General features: G+C 47.5%; 1 protein-coding gene across 2 annotated transcripts in view; it reads right to left on the reverse strand.

The window, feature by feature from the left end:
- GPD1L (glycerol-3-phosphate dehydrogenase 1 like) overlaps positions 1-14,699 on the reverse strand; it is a 78,651-nt gene that overhangs the window by 25,584 nt on the left and 38,368 nt on the right. For both annotated transcript variants that reach the window (XM_069211996.1, XM_069211997.1), the window contains exon 5: positions 14,473-14,585. In XM_069211996.1, the coding sequence (XP_069068097.1) occupies positions 14,473-14,585 (113 nt within the window). The remainder of the gene's footprint in view (positions 1-14,472; positions 14,586-14,699) is intronic.

The raw sequence follows: 14,699 nt of genomic DNA on the forward strand, positions 1-14,699 counted from the left end.
TGTTAGCACTTTTGTATATCTTAGCTGTTTCAAAAATCACAACTCATGACTCGCAAATCATGTCTCTCACATTATTTTTTTTACACAACATGATGGGCAGGGTTACGGGTTTATTTATTTATTTATTTGGATATTTGGAAATTTATGAGTCAGTGTTGGGTCACTAGTTTTGTGCTGTGAAAAAAAAAATCCAAGCTATGTGGGCCAAACCCAAAGATGACCATGCTTCGGGCAATGGTGAAGTGCACCAAAAAAAAAAGATAAGGCTCTCCTGGGGAAAAAAAATTTCCATTTTTGCCACACAATTTGGAGCAGACGTGGTAGCTTGCAAATGACCACTTGAAGTACCAGACTCGAACACCATTTTCTCCCCGACTCGCAAGTCAGAGCAGACTCGCGAGTTTCGTACAGGCAAAAAAAAGTATGTGCCAATCCATACACATGAATTGCTTGGAAGGCAGGAGTAGGCCACAGGCTACGTCATGTGCTCAACTCCTGCTAAGGCAATGCACAGTAGGGGATGAAAACTAAGGAAGATGTCTTTAAAAAAAAAAAAAAAAAAAAAAAAAAACTTCTCTTGAAATTCCCTGAAAAAAAGTTAAAAACAGTGTTATGCTCATGTCTGAAATGCATAAAATCACTGACATTATCCAGTGTTAGCGAGCACACTCAAAACACAACATAACTCCGTCATCGGCCATGCACAAAATACATATTTGTCCATGGTGCCAATACACAAACAGTTAACTGGAGAACAACACGGGTAGGACCATGAGCTGTCATATAGTAAGTGCGCTCACAAACATAACTGGTGAATTCCAGTGCTTCCTACACAAGAGAATATCCTCGTATAAAGGAAGAGCAGAGATCAAGCTCATATCAACAAATGGGATTTGTTACTGACATCATCAGCTTATTTCTAACCATAAAATGGGTGCCTCTCCTCCACCCATCACACAACTGCTCCTCGGTGGTCATCACGCACAACATGGAATCTTTCCCCACACAGGATGAAAACAGAGACAACACCCTTCCAACCACGCGTACTACGAGGTGTAGAGTAGACTATTATTCATGTACGCAAGCTCTTCAACGCCTCACATCGGAGAGGTAAGTGCCATATAAATGTTACAATGCAATCAAATTGATTCCAGTAATTACTACATGGCGTCATTTACTGACAGAGAATATCTCGGTTTTTACTGCAACATTTCGATATTTCGCCTCATATTACTAAGTTTATGCGAGGCACATGTCTATCAATCAATGCTTAAAAAGCGTGGCTACTCACCCGTGAGGGTCTCAAGGCGCTGGGGCTGACCTCAACCGAAGCCACCAGGGTTCCTGGCGCTGGGCGCGGTCGGGTGCAGGCGGGCTTGTCCACTGCGCGTGGCTGCCATTGAGAAGGTGAGAAGGGTGGTGGGACCAGTCAGCTGGGAAGCGGGAGGGCGGGAAAGGTTCTTCGCGGGGGGAAGGGGGCAGAGGAAGAGGGGAGAAAGGAAAAAGAACTAGGGAAAAACAAGGGATGATAGAAGAAAAGAAAATGCAAGAGTGACAGAGCTACAGAGAAGAAAAGAAACGGCAAATGATAGAAGAAAAAGGCAGAAAATGCAAGAGTGAAAGAGCGACAAAGAGAAGAAAAGAAAAGGAAAATACTTACTTGTGATGGCCACTAGACCACCAGGGATGAGGCGCAGGGATGAGTCTGAGGGTCGAGGAGACTCAAAGTTCGTCCCAGGCAAGAGGCAGAGGCAGCAGCAGCCAGAGGAGCTGGGAAGGGCAGCAGACACCGACCAGAAGGTCTACCCTTTACAAGGTATGTCATTAATGTATTTAAATAGTTGTATGGGCTGTGAGACAATCTCCACCAATTAGGGGAAATTAGCAGTGACCGTAAAATCTCCACCCTTTTCAAGTCTGTACAATAATTCCATTTTGCGATAAAACATTTAAAAAAAAAAAAAAAAAAAAGTAAAATGATTTTATACTTCATGAAAAGCACAGCGCCTTTATCTTGCTTCTGGAAGACCAGCGGCAAAAACAGCTGCCTCTCCTGACCATGCACTCAAATTCTCTTTTGTGGGCTTAAGGACTCAGCTAAAATAATCTTAAAGCAACTAATCCAACTATTTCAAATCCACTTAAATTAGCTGGCATGCATGTGTGCTGCAAGTGAAAAGACACTGCAAAAACTTTATATATAAATGCAAACTCCAAATATCGACCCCAAAAACCACAACCTTAACTAACTACTTATCAACAAAAAATAGATTTGGCACTTAATCCCATTATTGAATGCTTTGCCTCCTAATACTAGAGGGCTCCAGTCAGAACTGTAAATTAGCCCGGTCCCAGTTTAGATGGGAGAATCTTTATCCAGACTAAGCCGTTAAAAACACAGGACTGACCTTTTTGTCCTAAGTAATTTGTGAAAGGTAGAGATTTTGGCAGTCTGTGTTTTTGGATCTTTGCTTTTAAAGTATGTGTTTTTTTGGAGCGGGGGGTCCAAGAAGACAAACATCTTTAGACTCTATAGGGAAAGCAGGTTATCAAAACTACTGAAGGTAATTGGTAATTACTCCTGACAGCAAAACAGCACAAAAGTAAAAAAATGGGAAATCGCCAACAGCTGCTGAGTCACTAGCCAGAAATAGCAACATTGAAATTTAAGTTACTGTCTCTAATTTCTGTTATGGACCAAAATATTGCCTTCTTCTTTCCCAAAAAGGGGCAGGGGGAGAAAACACATAACCATGGCTGTGGCTATGATCCTGGATCCTTTTTGTCTTCTCGGGGAAGACCTCTGTGTGACAATATTAAATATTCCAAGCAATCGAGCTAGTCCCTTCTGCTTAGATGTGGAAGAACACTCTTCATACCTGTTTTTACAGGAACTAATGCAAATCTAAAAAAAAAAAAAAAAAAAAAAAAAAAGCACGCTGCACGATACCTTCCAGAGGACCGAACCTTCATGATTGCTCCTTGGTTCCCAATGGTTTAAGCAACATAAAAGCATGCGCTATGCATGCCGTGCACTGATCTAACACACTGGCTCTCCAGCCTCTACATCACCTCTGGTTCCTTGGTGGCCTTCCATAAGCATCAACTTGTTGAAGATCACAATATCAAGGTACTGGGTCTGCTGCTTCTTTGTTGACACGAGCACACGCTTCGCTTGATGAAAGAAGGCCGCGGTGCGCAATAGGCTGTGGTTTAAAAAGATTACATTTTGGACGGCAGGGAACGGCAGCACTTCCAGGAGAGTATTGGATACAATACAGGGAAATAAGATGGATGATGAATGAAACACTGAGCACAACTGGAGGGTATTTCCTAAATTTATCCTAATTAGGCACAAGGATTGGCTTGTCATAACCAGGCCTGTGAAAAGTGTGCAAGCAGGGTTACAGACAGGAGGCGGCACCACAGATCAGACCACAGTTAAAGCTACAGGTCTATGAAGACATATGTGCACTTAAACCACTCATGTTCACCTGGGTTTACTGGACCTGAAAAGGGCCTTTGGCAAACTAGGTAGGGCTCTTCTTTCAGGAGATGATTAACTTCAATGACCACTAAACTAATGAAAACAGACCTGCAAGTACGAACCAATGCCAGGGAAAGGTCTTGATGGAGCTCTGACAGATAAAAAGATGACCAGAAAAAGCATGAGAAAGATGGCCCTTGCCTCTACCTTGTTTCAACATTTTTATCATTTGGATTTTCTACAAAACTAGAGAACCTGACAGAGGTTACTGGAGATCTGCCCACCCCACTACTGTAAGCGAGTTATGCAGTGACGTGTGCACTGACAATAAATAGTTTGCTCTAGCTGTTGGTGGATCAAGGCTTTTTGTGCTGAGAAGCTCATGAACACTGTCCGAAACGTCAAGGCATGATCCTGGTCATGGTGAAAACCAAGAAAAATAGACTTTGTTTCAATGGATTTAGATTGGAACAAGTCAATATTTTTGATTTCTAGGATGGCTAATTTAATCGTCGGGATCTTGATACGAGACGAAGACAAAGTATGCACTCAACCTGCCCTCTTCATGTGCTAGTCTTCGGAATTTCAAAAGTAAATGTGGGAAATGTGCAGTGCTGTTGAAGAATGTTCCACTAAATCTGCTGCCAGTGTCCTATATCGTGCAGTATTGTAGGGGCTTTTAAATTTTAACAGGTTTGTAGCTCAAGAAGGAGAAATATCTTGCAGTTATTTCTGTTCCTTAAGTCAGCACTAACTTTTCAATGCATTAGAACCCCTGCAAAGTTGGCCCCACTCCTAAACTGGATCAGAGTATAGAAATCTAAAGACCCAATGTACTGCAATTCTACGATGGTGCTTCTAGCCATAAACCACACTGCAATGAAAGTTGTGTGAAGAAAATATTCAAATCAAATCAAATCATTAACATTTATAAAGCGCGCTACTCACCTGTGCGGGTCTCAAGGCGCTAGGGGAAAGAGGGGGTTACTGCTGCTCGAAAAGCCAGGTTTTTAGGAGTCTCCGGAAAGCGGAGTGGTCCTGGGTGGTCCCTTGTTGTGGAGGGCTTTGTGTGCGTGGGTGAGAAGTCGAAAGGTGATCCTTTTGCTGACTGGGAGCAAATGCAGGTGTCTCAGGTGTGCGGAGATGTGGCTGTTGCGGGGTACGTCGAGGATGAGGCGGGCCGAGGCGTTTTGAATGCGTTGCAGGCGATTTTGGAGTTTGGCTGTGGTCCCAGCGTAGAGTGTGTTGCCGTAGTCCAGGCGGCTCGTGACGAGGGCGTGGGTCACGGTTTTTCTAGTGTCGGCGGGGATCCAGCGGAAGATCTTGCGGAGCATGCGGAGGGTGAGGAAGCAGGCGGAGGACACGGCGTTGACTTGCTTGGTCATGGTGAGAAGAGGGTCCAAGATGAAGCCGAGGTTGCGGGCGTGGTCTGTGGGTGGTCGGTGCGGTGCCGAGGGCCGTGGGCCACCAGGAGTCGTCCCAGGCGGACGGGGTGTTGCCGAGGATGAGGACTTCCGTTTTTTCAGAGTTCAGCTTTAGGCGGCTGAGCCTCATCCAATCTGCGACGTCCTTCATACCCTCTTGTAGGTTGGTCTTGGCGCTGGCGGGGTCCTTGGTGAGGGAGAGTATAAGTTGGGTGTCGTCGGCGTAGGAGGTGATGATGATGTCGTGCTTGCGTACGATGTTGGCGAGGGGGCTCATGTAGACATTGAAGAGTGTCGGGCTGAGTGATGAGCCTTGAGGTATGCCGCAGATGATCTCGGTGGGTTCTGAGCGAAACGGAGGGAGGTAAACTCTTTGGGAACGGTTTGAAAGGAAGGAGGCGATCCAGTCCAGGGCCTGGCCTTGGATCCCGATGGAGCGGAGGTGGGTGATTAGGGTGCGGTGACAGACGGTATTGAAGGCAGCCGAGAGGTCGAGGAGAATGAGGGCGACTGTTTCACTGTTGTCCATCAGGGATCTGATGTCGTCTGTGACTGAGATGAGGGCGGTTTCCGTGCTGTGGTTGGTTCGTAATCCGGTTTGTGAAGGGTCGAGCAGGTTGTTGTTTTCCAGGAAGGTGGTCAGCTGTTTGTTGACGGTCTTCTCTATTACCTTGGCTGGGAAAGGCAGGAGAGAGATGGGGCGGAAGTTTTTCAGGTCGCTCGGGTCAGCCGTAGGTTTCTTTAGTAGGGCGTTGACTTCGGCGTGTTTCCAGCATTCGGGGAAGGTAGCAGAAGAAAAAGAAGAGTTGATGACGGCCTGGAGGTGCGGGGCGATGATGTCGTCGGCTTTGTTAAAGATGAAGTGAGGGCAGGGATCCGAAGGGGCGCCGGAGTGGATAGAGTTCATGGTGGATTTGGTTTCTTCAGTGTTGATGTGGGTCCAGTTGTTGAGAGTGATGGCCGGGGGTGCGGGTTCGGTGGTGTTAGCTTGGGTCTGGTGTCCGAAGCTGTCGTGGAGGTCGCTGATCTTGCGATGGAAGAAGGTGGCGAGGGATTCGCACAAATCCTGTGAGGGCGTGACGGCGTTGGGGTTGGAGAACTCCTTGACGATGCTGAAGAGTTCTCTGCTGTTGTGGCTGTTTTTGTCCAGTCTGTCGGTGAAAAAGTTCCTTTTAGCTGCGCGGATCAGGTGGTGGTGTTCGCGGGTAGCGTTCTTGAGGGCCGTCATGTTGTCAGCGGTGTGGTCCTTGCGCCAGGCCTTCGAGGGCGCAACAGGTTTTCTTTGATTCTTTGAGGGTGTCAGAGAACCAGAGAGGTTTTTTGGTGTTGGTCTGTCGATGCGTGCGTTTGAGGGGAGCAAGGTTGTCTGCGCAGTTGGAGATCCAGTTTGTGAGGCTGAGGGCTGCGTCGTTGGGGTCGGTGGTGAGGGTGGGTTGGTTGGCGGCGAGTGCGGAGAAGAGTTGCTCTTCGGGGATCTTGTTCCACTGTCGACGAGGGATGGGTTGAGTGCGGAGGTGGCGGGTCTCGCGTCGGAATGTGAAGTGGACACAGCTGTGGTCGGTCCAGTGTAGAGCGGAGGTGTGGCTGAAGAAGATGTGTTTGCTGGCGGAGAAGATAGGGTCGAGCGTGTGTCCGGCTATGTGTGTGGCGGTGTTCACCAGTTGTTTGAGGCCGAGGTTGGCGAGGTTGTCAAGCAGGGTGGTGGTGTTGGGGTCGTTGTTTTGTTCCAGATGAAAGTTGAGGTCGCCTAGGAGGATGTAGTCCGGTGAGGCGAGGGCGTGCGGGGAGATGAAGTCGGCGATGGCGTCGCTGAAAGGGGCGCGTGGTCCGGGAGGACGGTAGACGAGGGATCCTCCGAGGGTGGTCCTCGGGTCGGTGCGAATCTGAAAATGCAGGTGTTTAGCGGCGAGAGGGGTGTCTTCGGTGGAGGTGGTGACGCTGATGGAGTCTTTGAAGACGATGGCGATACCTCCTCCAACTTTGTTGGTGCGGTCTTTTCTGGAGATCTTGTAGCCTTCGGGGATGGCGGTGGCGATGTCTGGAGCAGAGGAGGCGTTCATCCAGGTCTCCGTGATGAAGGCGACGTCCGGTGCTGTGGAGTCCAGGAGGTCCGAGAGTTCAACGGCGTGCTTGTGGACGGAGCGAGCGTTGACCAGGATGCACTTGAGGTGGTTGATGGCGCGTGGGCTTGTGGTCGTGGTAGTTGCGTGGTGGAAGATGCGTTTGCAGGAGTTGCAGGCGAAGGGTCCATGGGTGTGTTTGGGGTGAGCTTGGAAGCAGGTGTTTGAGCGCCCTGGGTTGAGGGCGTGGAGGGTGGTGGGGTCGTAGCGGATCAGCGGGGCTTGGGAGAGCTGGGGATCAGGGGTCGTGGCGCTGGGCGCGGGCCGGGTGCAGACGGGCTTGCCTCTGGCGCGCCCGCTGCGCAGTCGTGCAGCGGCAGCCATATGAGGTAGGAGGGGGGGGAGGGGTCAGCTGGGGGCGAATGGGAGCTGGGGGGCGGGGGCGTGCAGGAGGTCGCGGCGGGAAAGCGCGAGGGAGGGGGGGACAGGTAGAGTGAGAAGAGCTGGGGGAGGGAGGTTTAAGGGTGGAGGGGGGTGAGTGTTAGGAGGTTTAGGAGATTAGGGAGAGAGATAGAAGTAGGGTTGTGAAGATAGGGGAGGGGGGGTTGTAGAGGTGGGTGAGGGTGAGAGGTAGAGTGAGAGGATAGGAAGATAGGTAATAGAGGGGCTGGCGGGAAGGGGGGGAGAGATAGAGAAATAGATGGAGAAAAATAGATAGAGAAAACGATAGATAGAGAAATAGATAGATAAAGAGATAGGAAGATAGGAGGAGGTGGAGAGTGAGGGAGTTAGATAGTGGGATAGAGAGACAGAGAGACAGGTAGATAGGAGGAGTGAGGGAGGTAGATAGCGAACGGGTTAGATAGGGGTGACAGAGAGGGGGAGGCGAGTGAGGGAGGGGGATGAGGCAGGAGCAGGAGGGCAGGCGCGGGGAGAAGAAGACGACGGAGGAGGCAGAAGAGCCGAAGGGAGAAGATAGAAGACAGAAGAGCAGAAGATCACAGAAGATCACAGAAGAGCAGAAGATCACAGAAGAGCAGAAGATCACAGAAGAGCAGAAGATCACAGAAGAGCAGAAGATCACAGAAGAGCAGAAGATCACAGAAGAGCAGAAGATCACAGAAGAGCAGAAGATTACAGAAGAGCAGAAGATTACAGAAGAGCAGAAGATCACAGAAGAGCAGAAGATCACAGAAGACGAGGAACAGAAGGCAGAAGACCTCAGAAAAAGATGAAGAAGAAGAGAGGCGACAGGAGAGGCAGAGAAGCACACAGAAGAAGAGAGAAGACGGGGAGAAGAAGAGTACAGAAGAAGATTACAGACGAGGAGGAAGAACAGAGAAGAGGAAAAGAAGAAAAGAAGCAGGAGCAGGAGAGAGGGTGAGTAGCGCGGGGCAGGGCGAGGGGCTGGGAGGTGGGGGGTACTTACTGTGAGGTGGGTCTCAGGAACCTGGAGGAGCTGCAGCGGCAGGGGGAGCGACCTACCCTTGGGTCAAGGGTCGCTACCGCTGTCGCGCAGCGGCCGCCATATGAGTTAGGAGGGGGGGGAGGGGTCAGCTGGGGGCGAATGGGAGCTGGGGGGCGGGGGCGTGCAGGAGGTCGCGGCGGGAAAGCGCGAGGGGGGGGGGACAGGTAGAGTGAGAAGAGCTGGGGGGGGGTTTATGGGTGGAGGGGGTGAGTGTTAGGAGGTTTAGGAGATTAGGGAGAGAGATAGGAGTAGGGTTGTGAAGATAGGGGAGGGGGGGTTGTAGAGGTGGGTGAGAGGTAGAGTGAGAGAATAGGAAGATAGGTATAGAGGGGGTGGCGGAAAGGGGGGAGAGATAGAGAAATAGATGGAGAAAAATAGATAGATAGAGAAAACGATAGAGAAATAGATAGATAGAGAGATAGGTAGATAGGAGGAGGTGGAGAGTGAGGGAGTTAGATAGTGGGATAGAGAGACAGAGAGACAGGTAGATAGGAGGAGTGAGGGAGGTAGATAGCGAACGGGTTTAAATAGGGGTGATAGAGAGGGGGAGGCGAGTGAGGGAGGGGGATGAGGCAGGAGCAGGAGGGCAGGCGCGGGGAGAAGAAGACGGAGGAGGCAGAAGAGCCGAAGATAGAAGAAGATAGAAGAAGATAGAAGAACCGAGGAACAGGAGACCAGAAGATCCCAGAAGAGCAGAGGATCACAGAAGAGCAGAAGATCACAGATGAAGATACGGAAGACGAGGAACAGAAGGCAGAAGACCTCAGAAGAAGATGAAGAAGAAGAGAGGCGACAGGAGAGGCAGAGAAGCACACAGAAGAAGAGAGAAGTCGGGGAGAAGAAGAGTACAGAAGAAGATTACAGACGAGGAGTGAGGAGGAAGAACAGAGAAGAGGAAAAGAAGAAAAGAAGCAGGAGCAGGAGAGAGGGTGAGTAGCGCTGGGCAGGGCGAGGGGCTGGGAGGTGGGGGGTACTTACTGTGAGGTGGGTCTCAGGAACTCAGGAACCTGGAGGAGCTGGAGGAGCTGCAGCGGCAGGGGAGCGACCTACTTTCTAATACAAGAAAATATTGTATGCAACATACCTACTATCACGATCGCTGCACTCCCCTAATGCCCTTTCTCCCAGGGGGCCCTATAAAGTGACCAAACCTGCAGACTAAAACCAGTCATCAAATCCTGGCTGCTCGGTGCAGGCGGGGCTGCGGTCGGTCACCGGGTGCTTTGTGACATTTCTTTCGAAGGGGAATAAGGCTGCGTAGGACTTGCCCCACATGTTACAAGATGGATGTGAGATCGTGTAGAATGACACGCTTGTTGCGGGATCTCTCAGCAATCGTGGGTGGGGTTCAAGTATTCAAGGGGCCCGCCAAGCAAATATCACAAGAACACATTGAGCACTTTGCTCCTGAATAGCTCGGCTTTTCTTTCAAATCACGGTGGGATGCAGAGATAGCATCATGAGATCTCTTGGCCCCTGAAACAGTTCAAAAGATGAGGGATTTAAAAAAAAAACAAAAAAAAAAAAAGAGAGAGAGCTTTTGACAAACTGAAAGGGGGCAATTATTGGTTGTAAAGAAAGAGATACACTTGCATAATCTGGTACAAGGACCAAGGAAAAAGGGAGAGAATTGCAATTATTGTACCCTGGCCACTGAGCAATGTTTGTAGAATTTGTTTGAAAGGGCGCTCATTGTAAAACTTGAGATTAGGGAGGAACTTTTGACTAAGTTGAGAACCTGCATAGCGGACTACCAGAGGGGCATTTGGGAAAATTCAATTTAAAAGAACTCTTGCCCTCTTCAGAGTATCTGAGGTTTGAAAGAAGCCTCCAGAGGAAGGACTCTGCTAATCAGCCCACACCCTGCTCGCCGAGGTGTGTATTACAAGGACAAGTGCAAGTGATGGTTGAACTCGGAGGAGGGGATGCGTGTCTAGCAATGAATACTTGTTAATCAGTGTGTTGTCTTGACAGGTAGTACAGCCTCATTACGATAATGTATTTCCTACATTCCCTCCAAGGAACACATTGGATGATTACGGTTTCTCTCAAGTAAGGCAGAGCAAGAAGTGCTTAACATGTAGGAGACATGTACCCATTAATATCAAGAACTGCACAGTAATTAGACTAGGAAGATCACCTTCAGTGACCGGCCTATCTTCTCTCCCCTGACAACTGATTCCACATACCCTCACCCACCTTTCCCTACATACTCCTGTAACTGTGAATCTTCCAACAGTGGACTCAAGGTGCGGGCAGTGAGGGCAAATCTGCTCCTCCGTAAGTATTCAGGGTCTTGACTCATTGGCACACATTTGGTAAAAAAGTGGACCTCAGTTTGACCCACAATAAATATCAAAATTGGTCTGTAACTGCAAAATTGAAAAGAAATTTCTCTTCTGAACACTCAGAGATAATATCTGTATGAACTGTCAATGGAACAAGCACAAACTGGGATCGGATGTACCGCCTTATTGTTAGGGCTTCCTCTTGGGAATTTCCGGTTTAGAGAGTATCGTTTTGCAGGGCCAATCACTTCCTCTGCCGACACCTTCATGCTCCAAAGTGCCCGTAGGGTCAACGGTTGGCCAGGTGACCATATGCTCCCGCCTCCAACCACCTAGGCTGTCCTACTGAAGCCCCCCCACACCTCAGGGGGCATCCACTTCCCCTGTCGTGGAGAGCTACGGGTAGGTTAAGGGTATCTTGGTATGGCATCTTCCATGTTTGGGCTGAACACAGGAAACGGAATGAAACTCTGCTCCTGCAATTGGGTTGGGAAGTACTCCAGCAGAAGCATCAAGATGGTATTGAATTCCTTTCTAAATTTGACACCATCTGCCTCCAGGAGACCTGAAGCTACAGGAACATTGATGGTGGCAGCTATGAAAGCTTCACTTTTGCAGCCAAAAGGTCCTTGACAAGAGGAAGACCCACAGGAGGATTAACTATTCTTGCGGCAACACACCTTCACCTTGGATGGACAGAGGTGAATATTAATAGTTTCCGGCTGCAGAGGATGTCTGTTAAATTGAAATCAAAATTATCTCACTTACTACAGGATTTTATACTCACCATATGGATTCATCCTTCAACAACCATTACGAAATCTAATACTTCAGAATTAGCTAGCATACAAGACTTTACAGCCCTTTGTTCAAGTAGCAATATTAATTGTGACAGGTAACTTCAATCTGAATCCCTAGGACCATTGTGCAAAATTTATCTGGCATGAAATGAGGGACAATTATTGGAATGCACCAGAACCCTCGATCTCTGCCCAATCTGTTGATCCATCCAGTAGAGTTTGTTGAACAATTCTTGGACTCATGGCTACGAACCGTGAATGGCCTCTATCCAAGCGACTACCATATATGACCTACTAAAATAGGAACAACTCAAACAACAGTTTTGGACTACACAATTTTACCCAACGAGCTAGTGAACTGCTTCACAGACTTCAAAACAATACAACAGACCGAAAACAATCACTTTCCTCAGATCTGCACACTAAGGATAAATGAATATGCAACAACAATCCTTGCAGCAGCTGGATTAACAGGAGAATGTGACGACTCACTCAAGAATTAAATGTTCATCATTCCTTTAAATGTAACTGGACAAAAAACAGACCTAAATAGGAACTTGATAAAAGCAAGCAAAAGGAGACGTTTAATGAAGTGAAAAATGCACAACTGACCAGGAAAGATGATAAAAAAGCAATAGGGATAGCAAAAATGAAACCGAGTTAAGCATTGTCAGGCACTTCACGAGGCAGAGATACCCTGATCATCAAAACAATTCTGAAACTTAGTTTGAGCTGCCGAAGGCTCCCATCAGCTATCGACAAGTAATAAAATGAATACATTAGTATGAACGCAGTACATTCGCTCACTATACACAGCCCCAACCTTCTTTGTAACTGATGAAACTGAAGGACAAAACAGGCATCAGCGAGCAATCATAACTGAAGGAAGTAATCAACATCATCAAGGCAAACAGAAATGATTGCGCTCCGGGCCCCAGTGGTCTGCCTCCAGCAATTTTCATGTAAACCTTGACATACTAGGCCGAGGCATTGGGAAATTATTCAAGAGTTCCTGCAAGAAAGGCCTCAATCCAGCCTCCTCGAAGGGTTCAATCTTGTATCCAATTAAGAAAAAAGGGCCGAAAAGGGGAACCGGACTACTACAGACTAAATGGTTTTCTCGATGCAGATGTCAAATACTACGCAGAAGCACTACCAAAAGATCTGAGCATATGGGCGAAAAAAAAACATATTCCATGGTTTCAAATGGGGTTTTCGGCATGCAACGCACCAATAGATAATATTGCAGCATTATCAGCATTAATCCAAAGAGGCATCAGAGTGAAGCAAAATCTTTTTCCATGTTTCATCGATTTCCGCAAGGACTTCGATTCAATCGGCAAACTCCTGCTCTGGCTTAGGACTGAACAAATGGGCATTCCAAGCCAACTATTCAGAGCCAATCAATCATTATACACAGACAACTGGATTCAAATTAAATCATGGAACAAGGCAACTATTTCTGACAAGGTTTGCGTAAACAAAGGCCTGAAGCAAGGGTCCCTTCGCACACATCTGCTTTTTAATTTGTACCCTGCTGACACAGGAAAAGCCCTTGGAAAACAGTGGACAAGTACACCAAAGTTCAATAATAATCCTCTTCCTGTGATGCAATATGCTGATGGGACAGTGCTGCTTAACCAAACGCAAAGGGGTCTCCAATATTCAATAGATCAACTACATTTATACTGCTTGAACAATAGACTGGAAATTAACAACACAGACAAAAATCATACCGTTCGTCTCGTCATCTAAAAAGAAATTAGTTTGGAGACTAAATGGAGTCAAGCTCAAGGAGGTTCTTTTTCCAGGATATAGGAGCGAACGTTCAAGAAGACGCATCCTAAAGCACACCTTGCACCAATGGCGTCCAAACTCCCTCCTATGTTATATGCTCTCAAAGGACAAGCTTCCAACCTTTCTGATTTATCACTCCTCCCTCTCTTGGAAGTAATAAGAGCAAAGTTTCTAGCCACCCTTACACACGGGTCTGAAGCTTTTCTGCTAATGCTAGGCAACTGACCGAACACTGCGTTAGGCAGGTGAAACTGTTTCTTGTGGAAATTGCCTATGTCAACTACTCCGCATCATCTTACACTGGAATACAAACTCCAGAACCAACTGTTGGCTAAGAAGGCAGCTCTCATACGCTATTGACGCTGCTGAAGTCCCGCTTAATCAGGATCCTTAAAATTCCATCTAGAAATGGAACTGAGTTTGCGGAATTGACACTCATAATGAAACACAGCTTCAATTATAGCTACAAAATATTTGAATCTGTGCATGACCAAGGCACAGAGACTGACATATTCAATGTTTTAAAGATTCATATAAAAACTGCAATATTCTAACAAAAGCCACGTGCCCAGGCTTACTCCACCAACCAAGTGATATCCCGTTTAATCAGGTATGTTGCAGAAGTGCTGAATAAAACGCACCCCAATCATCTCCCAAACCTCTATAAATGTATCAATAATACTGCAGCATTAGGTTCACTGCAAAGACTGGATGTGCCAGAATCGCATGCACCGCCAAAATCTTCCCATGAAGCACATAAAACAAGCACACACCTCTCCAACCACTGCTTATACTTGTGGAGGTTGTGCAGAATGCAAATGCCAGAATTCTTGTTCTAAACCAGTGGTTCCCAACCTGTGGTCCGGGGACCCCTGGGGGTCCGCGAAGCCTCCTCAGAGGGTCCGCGACTGCTTAGAAAATTAAATAATATTAATAGATTAGGTCCCCAGCTTTCAGTAATAACTTAATGGGGGGGGGTCCCAGGATTCCAATAATGATTCAGTGGGGGTTCCCGGGTTCCAGTAATGATAAAGTGGGGGTCCACAGAAGGCAAAAGGTTGGGAACCACTGTTCTAGACTAGAGATGGTAAAATGTTTTGGAAGGGATGGCATTGGGCTCGCCTTCGGTCTACACATTAGCGCATTACCTTAAGAGCACCACAAAGCTCTACGGTATCTGCATCATCCACCACAGTGATTCGAAAATTTGGTGTCTGCAGGAGCTCTTTGAACAGCAGGCCATGTTCTAGGTTCTTACTGCCTGTTGGAAAGAAAATAGAGCCATTAACACTACTTGGACAGTGTGCATTTGAAACAAACAACACTGATGCAACCTCTGAGAATTAGAATTGGATTATCCAATAAATAAAAAATT

The sequence above is a fragment of the Pleurodeles waltl genome, chromosome 10 (assembly GCF_031143425.1).
Source record: "Pleurodeles waltl isolate 20211129_DDA chromosome 10, aPleWal1.hap1.20221129, whole genome shotgun sequence".
NCBI classification, from domain to species: domain Eukaryota; kingdom Metazoa; phylum Chordata; class Amphibia; order Caudata; family Salamandridae; genus Pleurodeles; species Pleurodeles waltl.